Source organism: Gouania willdenowi, chromosome 4 (genome assembly GCF_900634775.1).
Source record: "Gouania willdenowi chromosome 4, fGouWil2.1, whole genome shotgun sequence".
Classification (NCBI taxonomy): Eukaryota; Metazoa; Chordata; class Actinopteri; order Blenniiformes; family Gobiesocidae; genus Gouania; species Gouania willdenowi.
In genome coordinates, this window is record NC_041047.1 from 12,689,559 (window position 1) to 12,708,150 (window position 18,592).

The 18,592-nt window shown below is 37.9% G+C and overlaps 1 protein-coding gene across 3 annotated transcripts; it reads right to left on the bottom strand.

Moving 5' to 3' along the window:
- Positions 1-111: 111 nt before the first annotated feature.
- On the bottom strand, positions 112-15,940 carry dazap1 (DAZ associated protein 1). 3 transcript variants are annotated; one of them, XM_028444363.1, is made up of 13 exons: positions 15,710-15,940; positions 14,578-14,618; positions 13,356-13,522; positions 12,962-13,027; positions 11,878-11,985; positions 11,643-11,691; positions 9,158-9,240; positions 6,758-6,905; positions 6,593-6,625; positions 5,410-5,559; positions 4,503-4,667; positions 1,204-1,260; positions 990-1,129 (listed from the first exon to the last, which is right to left on the bottom strand). In XM_028444363.1, the coding sequence occupies exons 1-12, from the start codon at positions 15,739-15,741 to the stop codon at positions 1,217-1,219; spliced, it is 1,086 nt and encodes a 361-aa protein (XP_028300164.1). In that variant the 5' UTR covers positions 15,742-15,940; the 3' UTR covers positions 990-1,129; positions 1,204-1,216. The 3 variants fall into 3 exon arrangements, with proteins under 3 accessions (XP_028300163.1, XP_028300162.1, XP_028300164.1); XM_028444362.1 differs by lacking the exon at positions 1,204-1,260 and having other exon boundaries at positions 112-1,129; positions 11,878-11,982; positions 15,710-15,939; XM_028444361.1 differs by lacking the exon at positions 1,204-1,260 and having other exon boundaries at positions 112-1,129; positions 15,710-15,935.
- Positions 15,941-18,592: the final 2,652 nt, after the last annotated feature.

Genomic DNA, 18,592 nt, shown 5'->3' on the forward strand with positions numbered 1-18,592 from the left:
AAATGATTTGATTATTTTGAAGCATTAATAAAAAAAAAAAATAAACATTCTCAAACAGAAAAATGAGAGAGAGAAAAAGAGTCAAAAACAAACAAAAACTGAGGCATCTCATGGGAAAAGAAATTACTAATTTATTGACCAAACTGTTCAACATCTGGTCTAAATATAAAATAAATATTTATTTTTTTTGCCATCCGTTGCACAACAGAAGCCAATACATTTGAGATCAACAACGAGTTTCATCCCTAAAACATCTTTTTTTGTAATAATTTGTCCTTTTTTCCTTTTTGCGTAAGTGCAAAAATGCACTCAAAACAGCCACCTGAGGAAAGTCTACATCTTTAAATAAAAAAAGAAATCAAGCAAAGTGTACATTTATAGTACAAAATTCTCCTTTTAAAAAATTGCACAGTTTGTGTATAATATATATTCATAATCTGAACTCTAAACAAACCTTTAAGGCTCAAAAAGTAAACAAAACTCACCACATGAATAATAAAAACATTTTCCCCAAAAATTTAAAGCTGAGGAAACTTGAAACCCTGTTTTCATTTGTTCACCATAAATATACATGTTGAGCTTTAAGTCTTTTTACATATAATCTCTGTGCTAGTGTTTGACAAGAAAATCCTAAATTATTGCAAAGTTGTTTACTATAAAACATTGGCTTTGTGTTGAAGGGGGCGGGGAATAAAAGCTTCTCTTTCCAGTTGCTCTTTAAGTGACACAAAAACAGAAAACAATCCTGGATTTCTTTTTTTTTGTTTTTAAGTTATACGCCCCCAATATAATCTACTGTGATCTCTGCTATCAGAAAAGTCTCAAACAGTGTGTATTCCACATTTCTAAACATTTCAGAACTCCAGTTTTGCCTTTCTAGTGCGAACACATATTTCCCTGACGTTTTTTGCTCTTTTTTTGTATTAACTTTACACAACGGCCATGCCTGGGGCTCAAGGTCAGCGTCTGTATGGGTGAAAGCCTTGTACGTTGTGATTCTGCCCTCTTCCAAATGCAGTGACGACAGGCTGGGGGGCGGCGGGTTGAGCAGTCGCTGCCACATATGAGGCCGTCGGTTGGCCAGGGTCTGCAAAACTGTGGCTGAAGGCTGTCAGCTCCTGCCCGTACCCTGGATGAGAAGAAGAGAAGCAAAGATGTTAGGGTCAAGCTGTTCGATGACTACTGGTGTGCTTTTAAACGTACCGTAGAAAACGGTTCATCTGAAGCCGTGTCCTGAATTTATCATTTTACAAGCAAAATCTATAAAAAAAAAAGATTTCTTTAAAAATAAATAATGCATTCATTTAAACACATCCCAGTTGTGTACTTTAACAGTTGTTCGGTTTCTTAGTTTTTTTAGATGCTAGAATAAAATAACCTATTTAAAAATATTCTTCCCTTTGAAAGTTTCAATAAAAAAAAGAAAAAATTAAAGAAATACTGTATGAAGAGATAAACACTTTATTACATTTCATTTGAGTCTCAGATGAATTGTTACATCATATCAGTAATTGTGCATGTTCTCTCAAAGCAATCATTGCAGAACTAATACTGTTCCTCTCTCTTTACACTGGATGGCACCATCTCCCTACAATGGAACCACTAGGAATAAAGTGATTGGAAAAATGTCTGATGTCACCCAAAAAAAGATTAGCTTTTTTCTCCAAGCCAAGCTGCATTTAAATGCAAAAGAAAGACTGTGTTCGTAATCTATACTGTATATACTGTGTACTCTTAGTAAGGTGACCGTTCTCACTGAAGTATACTTTCAAGTTTCCAAAGATGCATTTCGAACATCTGATCACAAAAACCTGAAGCACGCAGATGCTAAAGTTTTGAAAACATTTTAAGCGAGAAAGTGACCAAGTAAAATCTCAAAATCTGGTCATTTCATCCATAAATCTCATAGAAAATGCATTTCATGCCGACATTTCGGAGTTTTCGTTCACAATGCATCATGGGGCGGTTGAGTATGACTAGTGAGCCCACCATACATACTTAGAAAATGTCCCGATTATAGTATACATCTTGCATACTTAATTTTCCCATACTATTTAATGTGAACGCACTACATACTCATTTTGATGTCAGACTTATATTAGCATGCAATTTGGAACACAGCAATGACTTTCCTACAATTGCTCAGCAGCCATTGATTGAAAAATCTCTTTTTCCAAGAAACCACTTTTCTTTCTGCTCATCAAAAGAACGTGATAGCGAATCTGATGTCTGAGATCAAAAAATAAAACTAAAAATTGACAGAAAATTGTGTTAAACTGGAAGTGCTCTTCACTGCTGGCGTCGTCTTCTCCTTTAAACATTTTTCTTCTCGCTCCCTTATCCATAACGTAGAGAACAGTACATGGAAAAAACACAAGGGGTGAATAAACTGCTGATGCTTCAAGGCAACTGAACCCAAAAAAAACCAACTTCTGACAATTAGATCATCCTTTCACAATCAGCAAAGCAAAGATGAGCGAGGGAATGAAAAGTAAAAGGAGCACATGGTGAATCTTGGAGTAGTAAAGCCACAGCAAACAGCCTGGTTTGAGCTGCTCAGACCCATTAAATTTCAATGCAAATTTCCTTCTGGTCTACACAGCTGCAGGGGAGGCGATAGCTGGGCTTCACTATACAAGAGCGCACTCAGTAATTTGTATGTACATGCAAAATGTACATGCAAAATACTAAACATTGAGCAAAAGTGCGCCTGCTTGCAGCTCTATAGACACTACACTACTGAAAGCAATGTTTCTACTGTGGTTGATAAGACAATGCTGGCACCTACCTGCACTATTTCCTCCCTGCTCATCCTGACCATAACTGTGAGAAGGACGCGTTGGTCCGTAGGCAGAGGGGTCCTGAGGGTAGTTACCCAAGCCTATCAGGGAGATGAGGAGACCAGGTTGACTGAACCCAGATACTGCTGGCCCACTGGCTCACGTTAATCCCCCCCATTCAGCTATAGTTACACTCATTTACTGGGCCTGCACAATCAGCTGTTTGCTGTATACAAAAACTCTGTTGACAGAAAAACAAATATCAAAGAAATTGTATTGTTTTATACTCAAATACAGTTTCAGAATTTCAAATGCCACTGCCTTACACTGCAAAAAAACAGTTCATAATTAAAAAAGGGCAAATCTTATTCAACCTCAAATGTTTAGATTTTGACCAGAGACTAGATTTTTGACTGATCTCAAAACTATTGATGCCGGTTTCTTCTTGTTTCCTCGAGCGGGAGAGCAAAAATCTGGATGGAATAAAAGCACAAGCAGGACAAGGTGTACAAGCTGGGCAACTATCACAACTGACGACAGTAATAATGACTGCTTGAAAATGTGAATCAGCAGCTGGTAAACATGTTACAAAAAAAAAAACCCAGCCAGGCAAAAAAAACTGGATGTACTTCCAGTATGAACAGCTGTTATCTGACTTTATGCTTACACGACTAAATGGCAAAATGCTGAGCAAAGACAACGACTGTTATATTTCTACGAAATGTACTACGTTTTGTTAGATACAGAAATCTTTCATCCTATTTTCAAGCCTATTCAATTCTGAGGTGATTAATTTCTAGCAGACGTAGTTTGACATGCATTTAAGGCTTGGTGCAATGTTTTTAATTTCAACAGAAAACAGAGTTTTCCTGGTCTGGAATTACTTGTGAACTGTGATGAAATACCCTTCTGTACAAAATCTTAAAACAAGAGGAATAATAGAAGTATTTTTTTTAAGTACAGCTTCAAAATAAAAAATAAAAAGAAAAGAAACAAAAGAGGTGAAAAAGGATGTAAATTAATTTAAAAATGCATTTAAAGTCAACAAGCTGTTGATTAAAAGACCAAAGTTTTCAATTAGCTATTGAGTTAGCTAAATTTAAAGAATGAACTGAATCATGGGGCTGGTGGCAATGCTGCTCCTTGTGGTAAATACAGGACATCAATGGTCTGTTTTTGAAAACTTCTCCTACTATTGAGCTCTACATTTAATTGTTAATTAGGAATCTTACTGCTGTTTCTTTTGGTATTTTCAAGCTCTACTTGCAGTCCAGAGAAAATCAGATTTTTTTCAGAAAAAATAGAGAGAGTAACATGTGGGAAATAATCCAGACATCAAAAAACCAGCAAGTTCATCAGCACAGAAGAAGGAGGCGGTGGAGGACAGGATCAAACAAAAGGTGGGAGCGTTTGAACCCTATCAGATGCCCTAAACATCCAGCATAACATAGCACCGCCACTCATTAAAAAATGAAAATGGGGAGAGAAGGCAAAGCATTGCAAGGCAGGATGATCTAATTCAAATGTTCCAACCCCCTTTCATGATATAACCTATAGCTCAGCTTGAAATAAATGGACAACAACAATTGTATAATGTAATAATGTAAAGTGAGTGTCATTATCAACCAATGCAGGGAAATAAACGAGACCAAAAGGTGAATCAAAATCAAGTAGGAAGGAAACAAGGCAGCATATGATTTTAATCACTTGGACTTTTCTTACCATACTGACTATAAGGAAAATCCAGTTGCCCAGTAGGAGCTTTGGTCAAATCCTGAGTTGGTGTGGTCGCGGGGGCAAAGCCCAGCGGTGCAGATCCTGGAGTGTTGGGTGGAGCAGGGACCTGTGGGGCATACTGGTCCGGTTGGGGCGTGCCAAAAGTGTAACCTGTTCAAAAGCACAGAGAACGTAGGGATGATAATGAATACAATTATGATGACTTTAAATAACACCAGATAATTCATATTAAAATCAATTAATTATTCTGTACACTTGCAAGTCAATGAAATCTTGTATTTTCTTCAGCTTTTTAAAAAAATATAATTTTCCTAATAACTTGATTGGAACTAAACATAACTTTTATTTTATGTATCATCAGTAATTACAATGTAGTGATACATTATTCGCTTTTTTTATTGCTGTTGAAAAGAGACAACTCATCAGATCAAGAATGCAGACATTACCACTCCACAATAACAGAGACACACATGCAATATAGATGGGCAAAAAAGGCTGGGACTCTATAACCATTTCTGCTAAAACATTTAACAATTTAGCAATTACTATAATACCATAACTTGACTCAAAGATGAATGAGTGTGAGAAGACCAACATTTTAATAAAATTCTGAGTATATTTTTGGGTCATGCTGCTCATCTCTGATAAGAAACAGATCCACCCTGACCACAAGATTTTAACATATTTTACACACCCAACTGTACAGGACAAAACATTGTACTTTAAAGATTTGACATTTAAAAAAAATCTTTTGTGCCAAAGTTTAAAACTTAAGATTTCAATAAATGTTTGACTTTTCAAGAATAAAGAAAGCAAAACACATTTTGTCCAGAAAGTTAAACTGTAGCACACAAGAAAAGAAAAAAAACATATTCCGACAGCTTCCACTGACCAAACTGCGGTGCTGTGCTGTAGGCTGGCTGATGATAACCCTGAGGAGCAGCAAACCCGCCCGCTGGGGTCGTGATCAGGAATGCATTGAAGGGTGATGGTGGCTGTGTCGGAGTTCCCCGGCCTGCAGACAACGGGGGTCCATACCCACCTGCTCACCAAGGCACAAAAAAAGGTTTATTTATGTTTCTCATGAAGCACATTAAAGCCTTTAGGTCAGACATAGACAAATGGCAACCCGGGGGCCACATGCAGCCCTTGGCCTAATTTTATGTGGCCCCCAAAGTCAACATAAAATGACAAAAATACACACACCAAAAGAAATAATACATTTAGAAAACACCAAAAATTTGAACATTGCAAAAAATACAGTAAAAGACTAGAAAAACACAAAATAGACAAATTTACAACAAAATACAATATATTACAGAAAATGACAACAAAAGAACAGAACAAATTACTCTGCAAACCCACATTACAAAACAAGCAAAATCACAACAGAAATACGCAAAAATTACTCCAAAAAAAATGCTCAAAATGCAATCATAAACAAGACAACAACAAACATACACAGAAAAATACACAAAATTAGTATAAAAACCATTTGTTCTTTCCTGTATTATGCTCAGATTGGTCATTATTCTAAATACTGGAATGAATGTTATTAATGTGACCCTTCGTTTAAACAAATATTTTTGTGGCCCCCGCTGTGACAGAAGTTGCCCACCTCTGCTGTAGGTAAAGACAATAAAATCAACAAAGAAAAACAAAAGCCTAACAATGTAATCTTTTATTGTAGTTGATCAACAGACACTGAAGCTAGATATGGAAAATCATCCCTGATATATGAAGAACACTGCAAAGCACCAACTTATCTCCAGTGACACCTGCAGGTCGACCCTGTGGTGGCGATATGAAACTGAGGCTGACCAATAGAAGACGAGACTGGATTATATTCACAGCTGACATCTGTCTTAAGCTGCAATTATCAGCAGCCTCAGCCAATATGAATTAGCGATAACATGCACTGTTAACTGCCACTGGCCTATTGAGTGCAAACTCATTTTTACAGATTAGCAGTCAAAGATAACCACATGGTCAAGATCCATGCATCTGCATTCTCACAGTTAAACATAGAAAAATGAGCTATTTTGTGTGTTTTCAGGAAGAGAAATAAAACATACCTATGGGCTGGCCGGTTGTGGACACCCAGAGTCCTTCAAGATCAAAGAAGAAGATTTATCCAGAGTTAGAAAACATTTCCAAGTGATAAAAAGTTGAAACCGACCTACAGCAAATTTTGAGATAAAGTTTTACACATTTAAAGCTTAAAAATTAGATTTACTCACCATGTGGCCCAAACGGTTGCTGCCAGCCCTGGGTGGGTGCTGCGGTCCAACCATTAGCTGCACTTAAGATGCCCCTTTGTGCCCACTGGCCAGGGCCAAGCTGGCCAGGAGCTTTACTGTCACGAGGTTCTGCTTTCTTTACTTCAACCTGGACAAAGGACAAGGGGGGAATGTTTGGCAACACCAGCATAAAGCTCTAAGTATTCTCTCACAGACAGACCTTATTCTTCTATGATTTTTAAACTGAACATCTTTGGGCCCGAATGAATTTTAACTTTACGTGTAAATAATATAAGGCATAATTAATTTTACTATGTAGTGCTACACATGTACAGGCTATGTGTCTCAGGTACCAAACAAGTAGAATTTTTAAAGTCAATAATAAATGCTGTAATTGAAAAGCATGATCTTTGAAAAGCTACAGTATGTACCTGAAAAACAGAGCTTTTTCGTCTGCAAAACTTCCCTAAATGAAAAAAATAACATCTGATGGAAGACGTTGACTTACCTTTTTCCAGCTAACGCTTATAAAGAATCGGAATTGTTTTATATTTGGAATAAGTTTTTAAGAGAGGAGGATGGACGTCGGAAGAAATCTGTATCTAATTTCTAACACAATGTCAATAACAATAAACATGCAGATCATACAAAATGAAAGTTGTTTCAATAATACTGAACCTTCATACTGTGTCAGCGTGTTCTCAAGAGTTTAGAAGAAACTGGTCCAAAATAATGGTGGTTTACAGAATTGTTATTCAACAATGGTCAGGTAAAAATAGAGTCCAAATAAAGCAAATATATATTTGTTGGTATGTTAGTTGCCTCAAGTTTGAAATAAACCAGTGGTCCAAATAATTAGGTACTACAGTCTGTAACTGCTACTAACTGGTAACCAGAGCAAAGACACCGACTGGGACTTAGGGGGAGCTGAACATAAATAGACTGAGGGGTTGAGTTATTGGGGTCACCTTGCAGGAGGAAAAGGAATTGCGACTACCTCCCTGCTTTAAGGTGTTCCCACCTTCCCCAGCTGCCCCTCTTCTTTCTCTGTCGACCTAATTACATGCACATGTTTCCGGCAGCGAATTCACCGCCGCCAGCAGCTACCTGAGCACTTTCTCCCGTGGGCATCACAGCTTCCAGTGATGGATACCACGACTGTTGTAAAGTCACCAACAGCAGTAGTGGGATTTGTTCCACAGTTTGATGTGCTCCAATTTCTAATTTTGTAACTCATATCTCCCAGGTTCCCTCAAGTCCCAGTGTAAGGTAATGTCAAGTCAAGAACAATGGATTAGGTTAAGCCTTGATTCCTGCTTGAAATGAGGGCAAAGACAAAGGAAGTGTGCGCCACAATATTAATACGAGTTGGTCGCGATCATTAGCCAAGTAAATGGGATTAGCTTCCTCTTTAAGTGTTATAATCTGCGACATCGACATAATTAAATCAGGATTAAAATTATTCCATCATCTTTAATTTTATGAATAAACCAGCAAATAATTTGTGTAACCTTAGCATCGTGAAATTAAATCAAATATAAAATACTTCAGTGAGTGTTTAAATGGAATGGTGTCAATGTTGTAAATGAGCTTTTAAACAAGGAGTTTTGGAAGTGTTTAAACATTGAACGACAGTAAATGTAGCCTTTTACTGTTTCTGGCTAAACACTTTATTTGATTCTTAATCTCTAATGAATAAACTTCATGCAAAGACAACATCCCACTGTGTGACTTGAGGCTCAATAGGCATGTACAGCTGTTCATTTGTCTTTTTTGGGCACTAACAGACACAGTATGGAGATTCTTCAACAGAGGTCACTGTGTTGAGTTTTTTTTTTTTTTCAAAGGTTTTAAAAGTAAAAACAAAAAACAAAACATGTTGACATGTAAGTGACCTGCCAACAAAAAAGGAGAAAGATAGAAAAAAAGAAAAGAAAAAAAACCAGAAGTGATTGGACCAATCCTTTAGGTGGTTTATATTCAGAAGGGGAAAATATCTCAAAACACTTATTTTCCATCATTAGAAAATGCTTTAGAAATGTATCCAATTAAATTACTACAGACATCCTAAAGGAGAGGTCACTTTAAACAAAGCCTTGGGCGACAACTAAGTCTACAGCAAGTGAGGAAGGAGTAAGTACAGAAACTATGATGGTAGCAGATTGAATGCTGTTGGCACTTAAACAAAAACAAGTAAGATAAGTGAACAAAGTTAGTAGCCAAAACCTTTTAAAGTGTCAGATTTAATTTTCATTGCAAGATGCATTTTTGTTTAGTTTAACAAAAACCATAGGGAAACGAGCTAAAGTAATGAATGAAATCACATCATAGTAGGAATCCTATTCTGTCGCCCAAGCCTCTGTATGATTTTTAGGGTAAAATAAAACTACAACTACACACTTTTTTGCCCATGATGTCGTGAAAATGCATGTTGACAGCCTGGTCCACTGATTGTTCGGCCTCGAAAGTAATAAATCCAAAACCTAGCCAACGACCAAGAGTGAATCAAGGTAGCAGGAGGGATTGTGACAACACAAGATGAAGAACAGTATTGGGCTTGAGCAGAGTGAGGATACGTCAAGACTGAGCAAGAGGCTCCTGGGGTTCAGATGATGTCGCAGACTTGCAGAGCATGAGTTTAAAACTGTAGCCCTGGGGAACTGAAGGAAACCATTATCTTTAGTGTGTTAAGAAATACCTCAAGAACAATAACTTAATGCGTTAAAAAAAAGACAGGTCCAAACCTGAATTTAATGCTAGATGTTACATTTTTTTTTTTTTTTTAATTACAAAAATCTATATCACACACTGTAACAAGTCACAGATTGATGCCAATCAAAATACATAGTATCATCTTTATGCAATTTCATCCAAACCCCACCTTGAACTGTCCCTTACTATAATGCTGTGGAGCACACATTCGCAGGTGCCATTGTTAATGCATCACAACAAATATGAAGAAACACAAACTGTAGAATGCCTACAGCTTTCTCTAAGTTTTCCCAATTTTAGGTTTTTTTTTTTTTTTTTTATACTTTTAAATCTGCCAGGATAAGCCCAAAATGGACAATGGAAATATTTATCACAAAGGATAACACAAAGATATAGGCCATGGGAGTTCACCCGAACTGATAAGGTGATAATTTGGTTAAAGAGAATGTTCATGAGAGTTACACAAAGTGGATTAAGATGAATGCAAGCCAATGTTTAAGCAGCAACATTGAGACCTAGCTAACAGTGTGGCTTACTAGCTTGACTAAACTATGAAACTGCTGCGATCTACTTTAAATTTGATTAACTTTCCACAGTGGCAGAATTAGGTTGCAGGCACAGAAGCACTTGGGGAGCTAACCTGAATCCAATTAGGCATCCTATGAGACATGAGGAAGTTTGGAGATGTCTCACACCATGCCAGGCACTCCCAATGATCATGATCTATTACTATTAATAACATCTGTCAATGACCCATCTCTAACATACATTTCTAAATAAGCTGACACATTACCGATTTAGACGTGTTGGTCGAAGTTTAAATGGGTTGGTAGTGGCGAACGACACAAATCATATTATTTATAAGATTTAGAATTGAAATAATAGAGTACATGGACTGCATTTGAAGGTTAGAACAGTGCATTTATACTGATTTTCCAGTAGCCTTGAGCTCTGACTAAAATAACAATTTTAAAACCTTTTTTAACTACTTTAAACATTTTAATTTCTTCTAAAATAAGTTTGGTGCGATATTTTTAAACTCATTACACCATAAGAATCCCATTAAACACCAAACAGACCACATTTTAAAGGAAAATGCTCTGTTCCCTTTAAGTCCGGTTTTAATGACGTAATCAAGGAGCAAAAGAAGCTTTGTGTAAACACCATTTTATCCGAGAAGACAAATGTTTGGGCTGTGTTTTCCGTGGCCTGTACCTTTGTGCTACCCGCCAATGCACAGTATCCTAAAGGAGAAAAGACAAATCTTAAGAGACACTGTTAATTACATTCGTACCATTCACAAGGAAAAGGGGGACAGAGGAAAGAAAATAGAAAGGACTTACTTACAAAAACACTTAACTTTCTACATATGGGAAAACACAGACTATGCCATTTAAAATACTTAAATCAGTTACATCTAGATCAAGGTAAAGAAAACTTATTCCAACATTGAGCATTTAACAATTTTAGTGAAGGAAATTGTTTATTCACACTATGAAAGATTATGTATTGACAGTTTCTGATGCAATACATCATGTTAGATCCCAGTGACAAGCTAGTCTGATTTCTGCCAACAGAGAACAATGTGGCTTGTAAAGTAGTAGAGAAGGTGATGCTCGTGGTGGGTTGACCACACAGACACACAAACACCAACACTGTCAATGTCATTGGAACTGATCGTGAGAAGTAATCATTGATTTTAAATATTCTAACAATTTTGGAATGCATAAATAAGCTTCATTTGCATGCAATTGTTATTCAACAGGATTAATAGAACCGCAAATAAAAAAAAAACATCTTCAGGTAATCTCACCACTGGTTTTAGGGTGGATTTAACCTTTGGAAAATGACAACGGCATTTAAGACGTTTGCTACACAAACAAAACATTTAAAATAGGGTTTAGCTGTGCGAAATAAGATTTACTGTGAATTAATTGAGATCAATGGCCAAATCTCCAATTTTGTCCCAATGGTTTAACTAACTAACTCATTTAGGTTTAAGGGTAGTTTGTTTAATTGAGTATTTTTTAAACATACTTCCTGTTACAGGTTACAAAATGTATCTTAATATAACAAATGGGGAGGCCTTTTCTCTTTGGAACAGAATAGTTTATCATGGGATTTAAGATGGTAAGCTAAGAAGAGGGGAGAGAAAAACGGGATCAGCTTTTACCTCGGGGCCTCTGCTTCTCCGCATCATAGATCATTACCACCTCTGTGACCTTGAATGGGACAAAGAGAGATGGTGGCTGCCTTTGGGAACACCATACAGAGTTTCTGCTTGTTCTAATACAATTTTCTGCCATGAATGGATAAACTACTTTCTGTTTAGTAGGGCAATAACACACATCAAATAATAGACACTACAGAACAATATGAATGAGGACTTGTATTATGGTGGTACTCACCACTCCAAATCTATTGAAATAGTCCCTGAGTTCAGGTTCGCCACAGTTGTGGGGGATTCCACCTACAAAAATCTTCTTTGATTTATTGCTGTCAGCTTTGCTGCCCTTCTGGAAAAAAAGAGGCAATGTATGAAAAGCAATGCGTGTCAGTAGATCAGTCTGGGAAGGGGCCAGTTGTCCATTATCTATTTAGACACTACAGAGCAAATTAGGTTCTCCTCTAGCCCAGGGGTATAATTCTGAACATGTCATGTCAATGCAAACACTTGTCTCAACGGATCTGAGAACACAGCTTCCTCCGCACCAATAAGTAACTCAACACTACTGAGCATGGCTCTCAGTCTGAAAAGGTGACAATGCTCAGTCAAGAGTTTGCACCAAAAACAATCATTTTTCTCAATAAAACACTCTGAACTAGCTGCAAGACACAATCTGACATTAGATCTGCTTCCAGATATGTCTTGTGGCTTGTAAAAAAAAAAATTAAAGGTTTTAATAGCAAAAATTGAACAGCTAAACACTTGGCTGTGAGGAAAAATGTTATGACCTCATGGGGTGCACATGGGTTTCATAAGCATTGCTCAAACTGCAATTAATCAAAAAAACTGAAAGAAAAATATTGAGAGAAAAACTACCAACAGCAAGTTTATACACCACACTGTGCAAGTCATACCCTGACCTTCTGCTGCTTTTCCTGACAGTTTTTTTTTTTTTTTTTTTAAACAAGACATTTTAGAAAGGGAAGAAAATTATAATGAGCAAACATTCCACTCTAAATTGTGTTTTAGCCTCATGTTACCGTATCTGATCCAAGTACACCAAAAAGAGTGCAAGTCAATCACAAAACAAGAGAACTACTGAAATTTCAGTGTTCTCCTGGTTGTGGGTAGATGTCAAACAAAATCCAAGACGATCATGTTTCTGTTACCAACAAAGATTCAATTTAGCATTTCTAATGGCATGCCTTTGATTTCTTAAATAAATACATTATAAAACATAAAGACAAGGGTACAACCTCCAGATCACGAGCTTCATTAACACTGAAACACTTAGCCTAGCCAACCCAGGATGAGATTCCTCTTACCCAGCCATCCTTGGTTCGAGTCTTTTCAGGCTGCATTCCTCTGGGAGTACATGGCTTTGGGTCAATCTGACAGCAGAGAAAAAAAGGTTTTACATTAGCATCAAATATGAGAGAACACAACTTCCAATTCGCTCGACTTAACAGTACAACAGATGTACCTATTTTTCTTTGACAAGACAACACTATCCAAGGTAACTTGTGTCATGTGCACTGCTTGAAATATTTCATTGAACCACAAAGACCTAGTTTTGTTTCTTTCATTGCAAACTGGCTGACTGAATTTTGAACATCTTCAACTGATTAAATACTACCTAATGTTTTCCATAAGATTCAGCCAAACTGAAGGCTGATTATGCCAACTGATTAATTGGGTCTCTCTTTTCTAAATACTTACATTTCTTCCATCAAGATTGTGTGGCTTTGTCTCCAGCACGGTTCTTACACAATTTGGGTCTTTGAACTTGACAAAGCCGAAGCCTCGCGACTGGTTTGTAGTTTTGTCCTTCATGATGACACAATCTACTACTTCTCCATACTGTGAGAAGTAATTTCTTAGCGTTTCTGAGGAAAGAAAGGTTTTTGTTTTTTAGCTATGGAGTTTCACAAAACGTAGAATAACAGCACAACACTCCAACATGAAGTAGATTAATTTTTTTTTTTCAAAAAAAAAGGAAAGAAGTGCAATCAAGATATAAAATTCTTAAGCTTTTACTATGAGTGTCAATGTGAAATAGTGCTTTCAACCTTGTCTGAAACAATAACTTGGACCAAAACAGGTGCAGTCATTTTCAAACAAACACTCACAGAACATGAAAAGTAACTCCAAAAGCAGACATGACAGGCACAAATATACAACTAACACAATAAACACCCACACCCACCCTACAAGGAAAGCCAAGCAAAGCGTGCAAGTTTGAACAAATGAAGAGTCCGTGTGCAGAGTTGTTGTAATTGCTATTCTCATTTCTAAAAAGCCTGAGGGGCAACACCACAGAATCAACCTCAGTGTTACACAGTGCTGTGGCTCAGCTCTGTACTGCGCTGTTCTTTTACGGACATGCACTATTGCAAAGTTACACAATGGCTAAATGAATAAGAGAAGGTAAATGGCCTTAAACCAAATGATTTGTCTAAAGGCATTATTGTAACAGAAAATGGTTACAGAGTAACAACCAGATCGATTTTTATTTAAACATATTTTTATTTTATTTTTTATGTTAAAAGAGAGTGAAATGTTCTAATGCTTAAAAATAACCTATTACAACATTTTTAAATAAATTTATCATCATCACTTATAGATTCGAAGACATATGGTAAAAGACGTATAATGAGAATCTAGTCTACAAAATCAAAAATGACTGAAAGAGAGCAATCGTGTGTGTTGAACTTATGATTTTGATGCAATGAGGATGCTACACTATTAAATAGTGAAAAGAAATAGAATGTCAATAAAACACAAATCTAGTATATAGCCATTAACAGCTGACATTTAAACACACCTTGGAATACAAAACAGTTTATAAAAATAACAGACCATAGTTATTGTGTGATAATATTGAAGAATTAATTAGAAGACGTGCATTACATTGTTATAAGTTTACAAATTGTGACTTTACCTTGCGTGGTACTCCAGTCCAATCCACCAACAAAAAGTTTCCTGAAAGTAGATCAATATTAGACTACCGAGTAGCATCACTGACACGTTTTTATTTTATCATGTTTATAGACACCAACACGGTCTGTATTGCAACACAATACAAATCTTCCAAAAAGGAATTGAAAAACAAAAACAGTGCCATCCTAGAGGCAATTAAAGGAACCGTTTTGAAAGTACAGCTGAATAAATAGAAAAGTACACAAGCATTACACAATAAAACAACTAAATCTGCTGCAGGATGTGAGAGCGCTCAACACACACTCACCAAAGTTAAAATATCCGTGTTTAAACGTGACTCACATGGAGGTCCAGTCCTGGCTGTTTTCTCAGCCCTGACTGGGTGTAATGGCCTGGGTTATAAGGGTCTTACTGTGTATCTCCTGCCACGTAGGTTAGTCCGGGACAGAGACGTGGTGTTTGGTGCGCCAACCTGAGCTGACTCCAGGCAGCACCGCGGTGTCTAGTGAGCTAATCTGAGCTGACTCCAGGCACCGCTGCACTGGCTCCTCTGACCGCGGAAAGCCCGGCTGTAGGCACGGCTGCCCCGCTGCCTGCATCGGACCTTAAACACTCACTCATGTACTCAAAGTTATGGCGATAAAAAACAAGTTAACCAGATTAATTTTTGAATTTAAGATACAATCGACCTATATTTTGGTCGGTGTAGCCTGACAGTTAATGGGGGGGTTGGTACATGAGATGATGCTCGGTCCCCCGGCAGTGCCCGCTAAATGTCCTCCCACAGTGTCCAGTTCACAGCGGACTTTCGCTTCGTTGCTGAGCGCTAACCCACCTAGAGCTAACGAGGACCGCAGCGGGGGATGAGTCACTGTACATCCATGGGACAGCTGACAAACACAACAGCTACAATGTCCGAAGACACCGACCGTCTCTCCGAGTCAGTCCCTGCACTTTGAACTCACTTTCACCCGTTTCTACTCGGGCTAACCAACGCTAGCTTAACTCGTTTGCTAACGCTAGCTGTCAAATGAAAGCTTGACAACACGCAGCGGTGACTGTCAGTGAAAGCAGCTGCCAGCTGTTCCTCCTTTGATAGCATGTGAGCTAAAGATCAGTTAAACACTTCTTACCCGACTTCATCTCCGACTAAGTTGTTGTTCATGCCTGAGGACGAGCGGGGAGACTGTGTGAGCGATGAGCAGTGAGTCTGTCAGACTGAGGCGGAGGAAGGTCACTCCGCTCTTTGGTTCAAACTGTTTCTGCGCAGCGACGACGCAGCAGTCTTCCGCGGCCTTTAAAGGGACATCACACCAACAGGACCCCTCCTCCCCTCCGCACTCCTTCACACAAAGTCACACGCCATAGTACACTATCTGCACTCACACTGCTGCTTAGACCAGGGATTCTCAACCATGGGGTCGGGACCCTGTTTGGGTCCAATTTTTTTTTTTTTTTTAGCTATTTTCATCATTTTTTTCTTGCCACATTTTTGCTCCTTTAATCCATTTTTGCTATTCTGCCACTTCTATATCAAATTTCAAAGCCTTTTCTGCACATTTTTCCCATTTTCAAGATGTTTTCAGCACTTATAAACCCTTTCCACCACTTTTGCTCTAATGTCACATATGTTTAGCCAATATTGTCACTTTAACCTCATATCACCATATTTCATGCTTATTTTTTCCAATTTAACCACATTTACCATTTGTCGTCCCCATTATTTGTCAGTTTGAACTAATTGTTCTTACTTTTAAGGCAATATTGACACTTTTAACCCTTTTTACTACTTTTTCTGTCTGTTTTTGACCATTCTAATTTGCAACTTTTAACCAATTGCTGTGTTTTTTAAAATCCCAATTCACCACCTTTTCCACCATTTTTTGCTCACTTATAACCCATTTTTATTTCAGATTAAAACAAGGATTTACATCTTTAAGATGACTATATACTGTGACCCAAATAATTATAAACTCCCTGGATAACAGTGGATATTATTCAGATGAATACATAACAGTGGTTATCACAGATTCATGTAACAATGAACCATCATTTTGCTGACTTTAAAGGCTCACACAAGGTCACACAAAACACTGCTTGGCATTGTACTGACCCGCATTAAATGTAACACCGTCCTGCATACACCGAATGCGACTGAAGCAACTGAAGTGACTAGATTACATTCAAAATTTATGTAAATGACGCAACTTTAAGCAAACTCCCTTCAAGCGAACTCCCTTCAAGCGACCCGACTTGTGTGATTTCGGCGACTAGGTCCTGCGCGACCTAGTCGCTCAAAGTTAAAAAATGTGAACTTTTCAAGCGACAACTCCCCCATCTTTCACTGTCTGTAGAGCCAAGGCAGCAGCCCCTCCCTCCTTCTACAGTGAGACGGCTGTAGTAGCAGGCGAGACACTTCCTCAACTTACTGGGGCAAAATTAAAGCGGTTAACTTCTTGAATAAGCCTACATTCTGAGTAAACTCATCCTTTAGTAACTCCGTGAGTTGATCATTTAAACTGTAAAAGCGGCGCTCTCTATGATAAGTGCTGTAAGCGTACGGCTGGAGAAGAAGTGATCAGCCGTCTCTCTTCCCCGTCACCGGCTCCGCACACACACACACACACACTGTTCCCTGGTCATTAAATCACTGGAGCAATGGAGTGACCAAAAAGCACCACTATGTTCAAGTGACTCATCACCGGCAATTGAAGTGACTGCAGTCGCTACAGTCGCGTTCGATGTGAACGTACCTCTAGGAGAGACTGGCAAACGAGCTACAACAGTAGCGACACCTTTAAAACACGTCCCAGGAGTACAAGGACTACAGAGAAGCGCTAAGAATCATAGGACATGTAGGACTTTAATGGAAACTACTACACGGCGGTGTGCCCAAGTATGTAAACTCTGAGGAGAGTGAACAGTCTGCGCTGAGTTCGTTGTGCGCGGGGTCCGCCCGAGTATGTTTAAGCCTTTAGGATGGGCTCCAAAAAGCTCTCCCCTTTATTCCCCCTTATAGATACTCTCCACAGGACTGTTCTTGATTGTTCATGTCTGTGTTCAACCATCTTCAGGTACAGTGGGGATCGCAGGCTGAAAAGGTTAAAAATCACCGTCTCAAACATCACCACAACCAGTGACGTGCCGTGAGCCCCAGTGTTGGGTAAGCAGGGTGTAACAAATCGAGACCACCAATGTCGACATCAATGACAATTTCATATGTTTCGGCTGGTAAGTGTTAATCAAACAAAATCAACATTAAAGAAACTTAAACAATTATTCATAATAGCCTCCATACTCCCCCAACAAGATATATCTCACGACAGCAGCGCATCCGTTGTTTGTGTTTTTTTTTTTTTTTTTTGCTGATTTCAACTGATTGTTGAGTCCTGGGGAGCAACTCTATTACGGGTCCTATAATGAGCATTTAATCTGCCAACAAACTGATTACATTTCTCCTTGCAATCAGATGAACTAAATAATATTCATACAAACCCAAAATTGCTTTAGAAATATACTTCGAACAAACAAAAACGTATGTTGATTCATAAAACAAAAAATGTAACACTGTTCACTCAGTTCATCTTAAATGAGCATTTCAAATACCACAAGGTGACTTAAGCCAATTGTTCTGCTGCTCGACAGACTTCTTTTACATTCGTATAATTATCAAAACACTTTTTAAAAATGCTTATTATTTGACTTTTAACCTAAAAGTCAAATACTTTTAGGTAAAGTACTGTAGGTAATACTTCATTACAACATTGAGGCTCAAAAAATGGGTTCGTTTTTTTCTAAGAAAGTCACAACATTCCTTCTCGGCTCAAATATTCCTATCAAAAAGATACTCATTTACAAGTATAGAACATTTGTATGCACACTGCCATGTCTGCATTTACTGTAGTGATCAACATCTTAATTGCTTACATGATGATTGTTGTTACACCATTTAAAATAAAAGTAGGCCTCTACATATTCCCTTTGCTAGTTTTCCCCAAGCTTTTATTGGGTTCCTA

Coding starts and splice junctions, on each gene's coding strand:
- dazap1 (XM_028444361.1), bottom strand. CDS start 15,741: ATGAACAACAACTTAGTCGGAGATGAAGTCGG. Junction 11,692..11,877: donor ATTTCAATAGATTTGGAGTG/GTGAGTACCACC, acceptor GTCCCATTCAAG/GTCACAGAGGTGGTAATGAT. Junction 6,906..9,157: donor ACGACATCATGGGCAAAAAA/GTGTGTAGTTGT, acceptor TCCTTTGTCCAG/GTTGAAGTAAAGAAAGCAGA.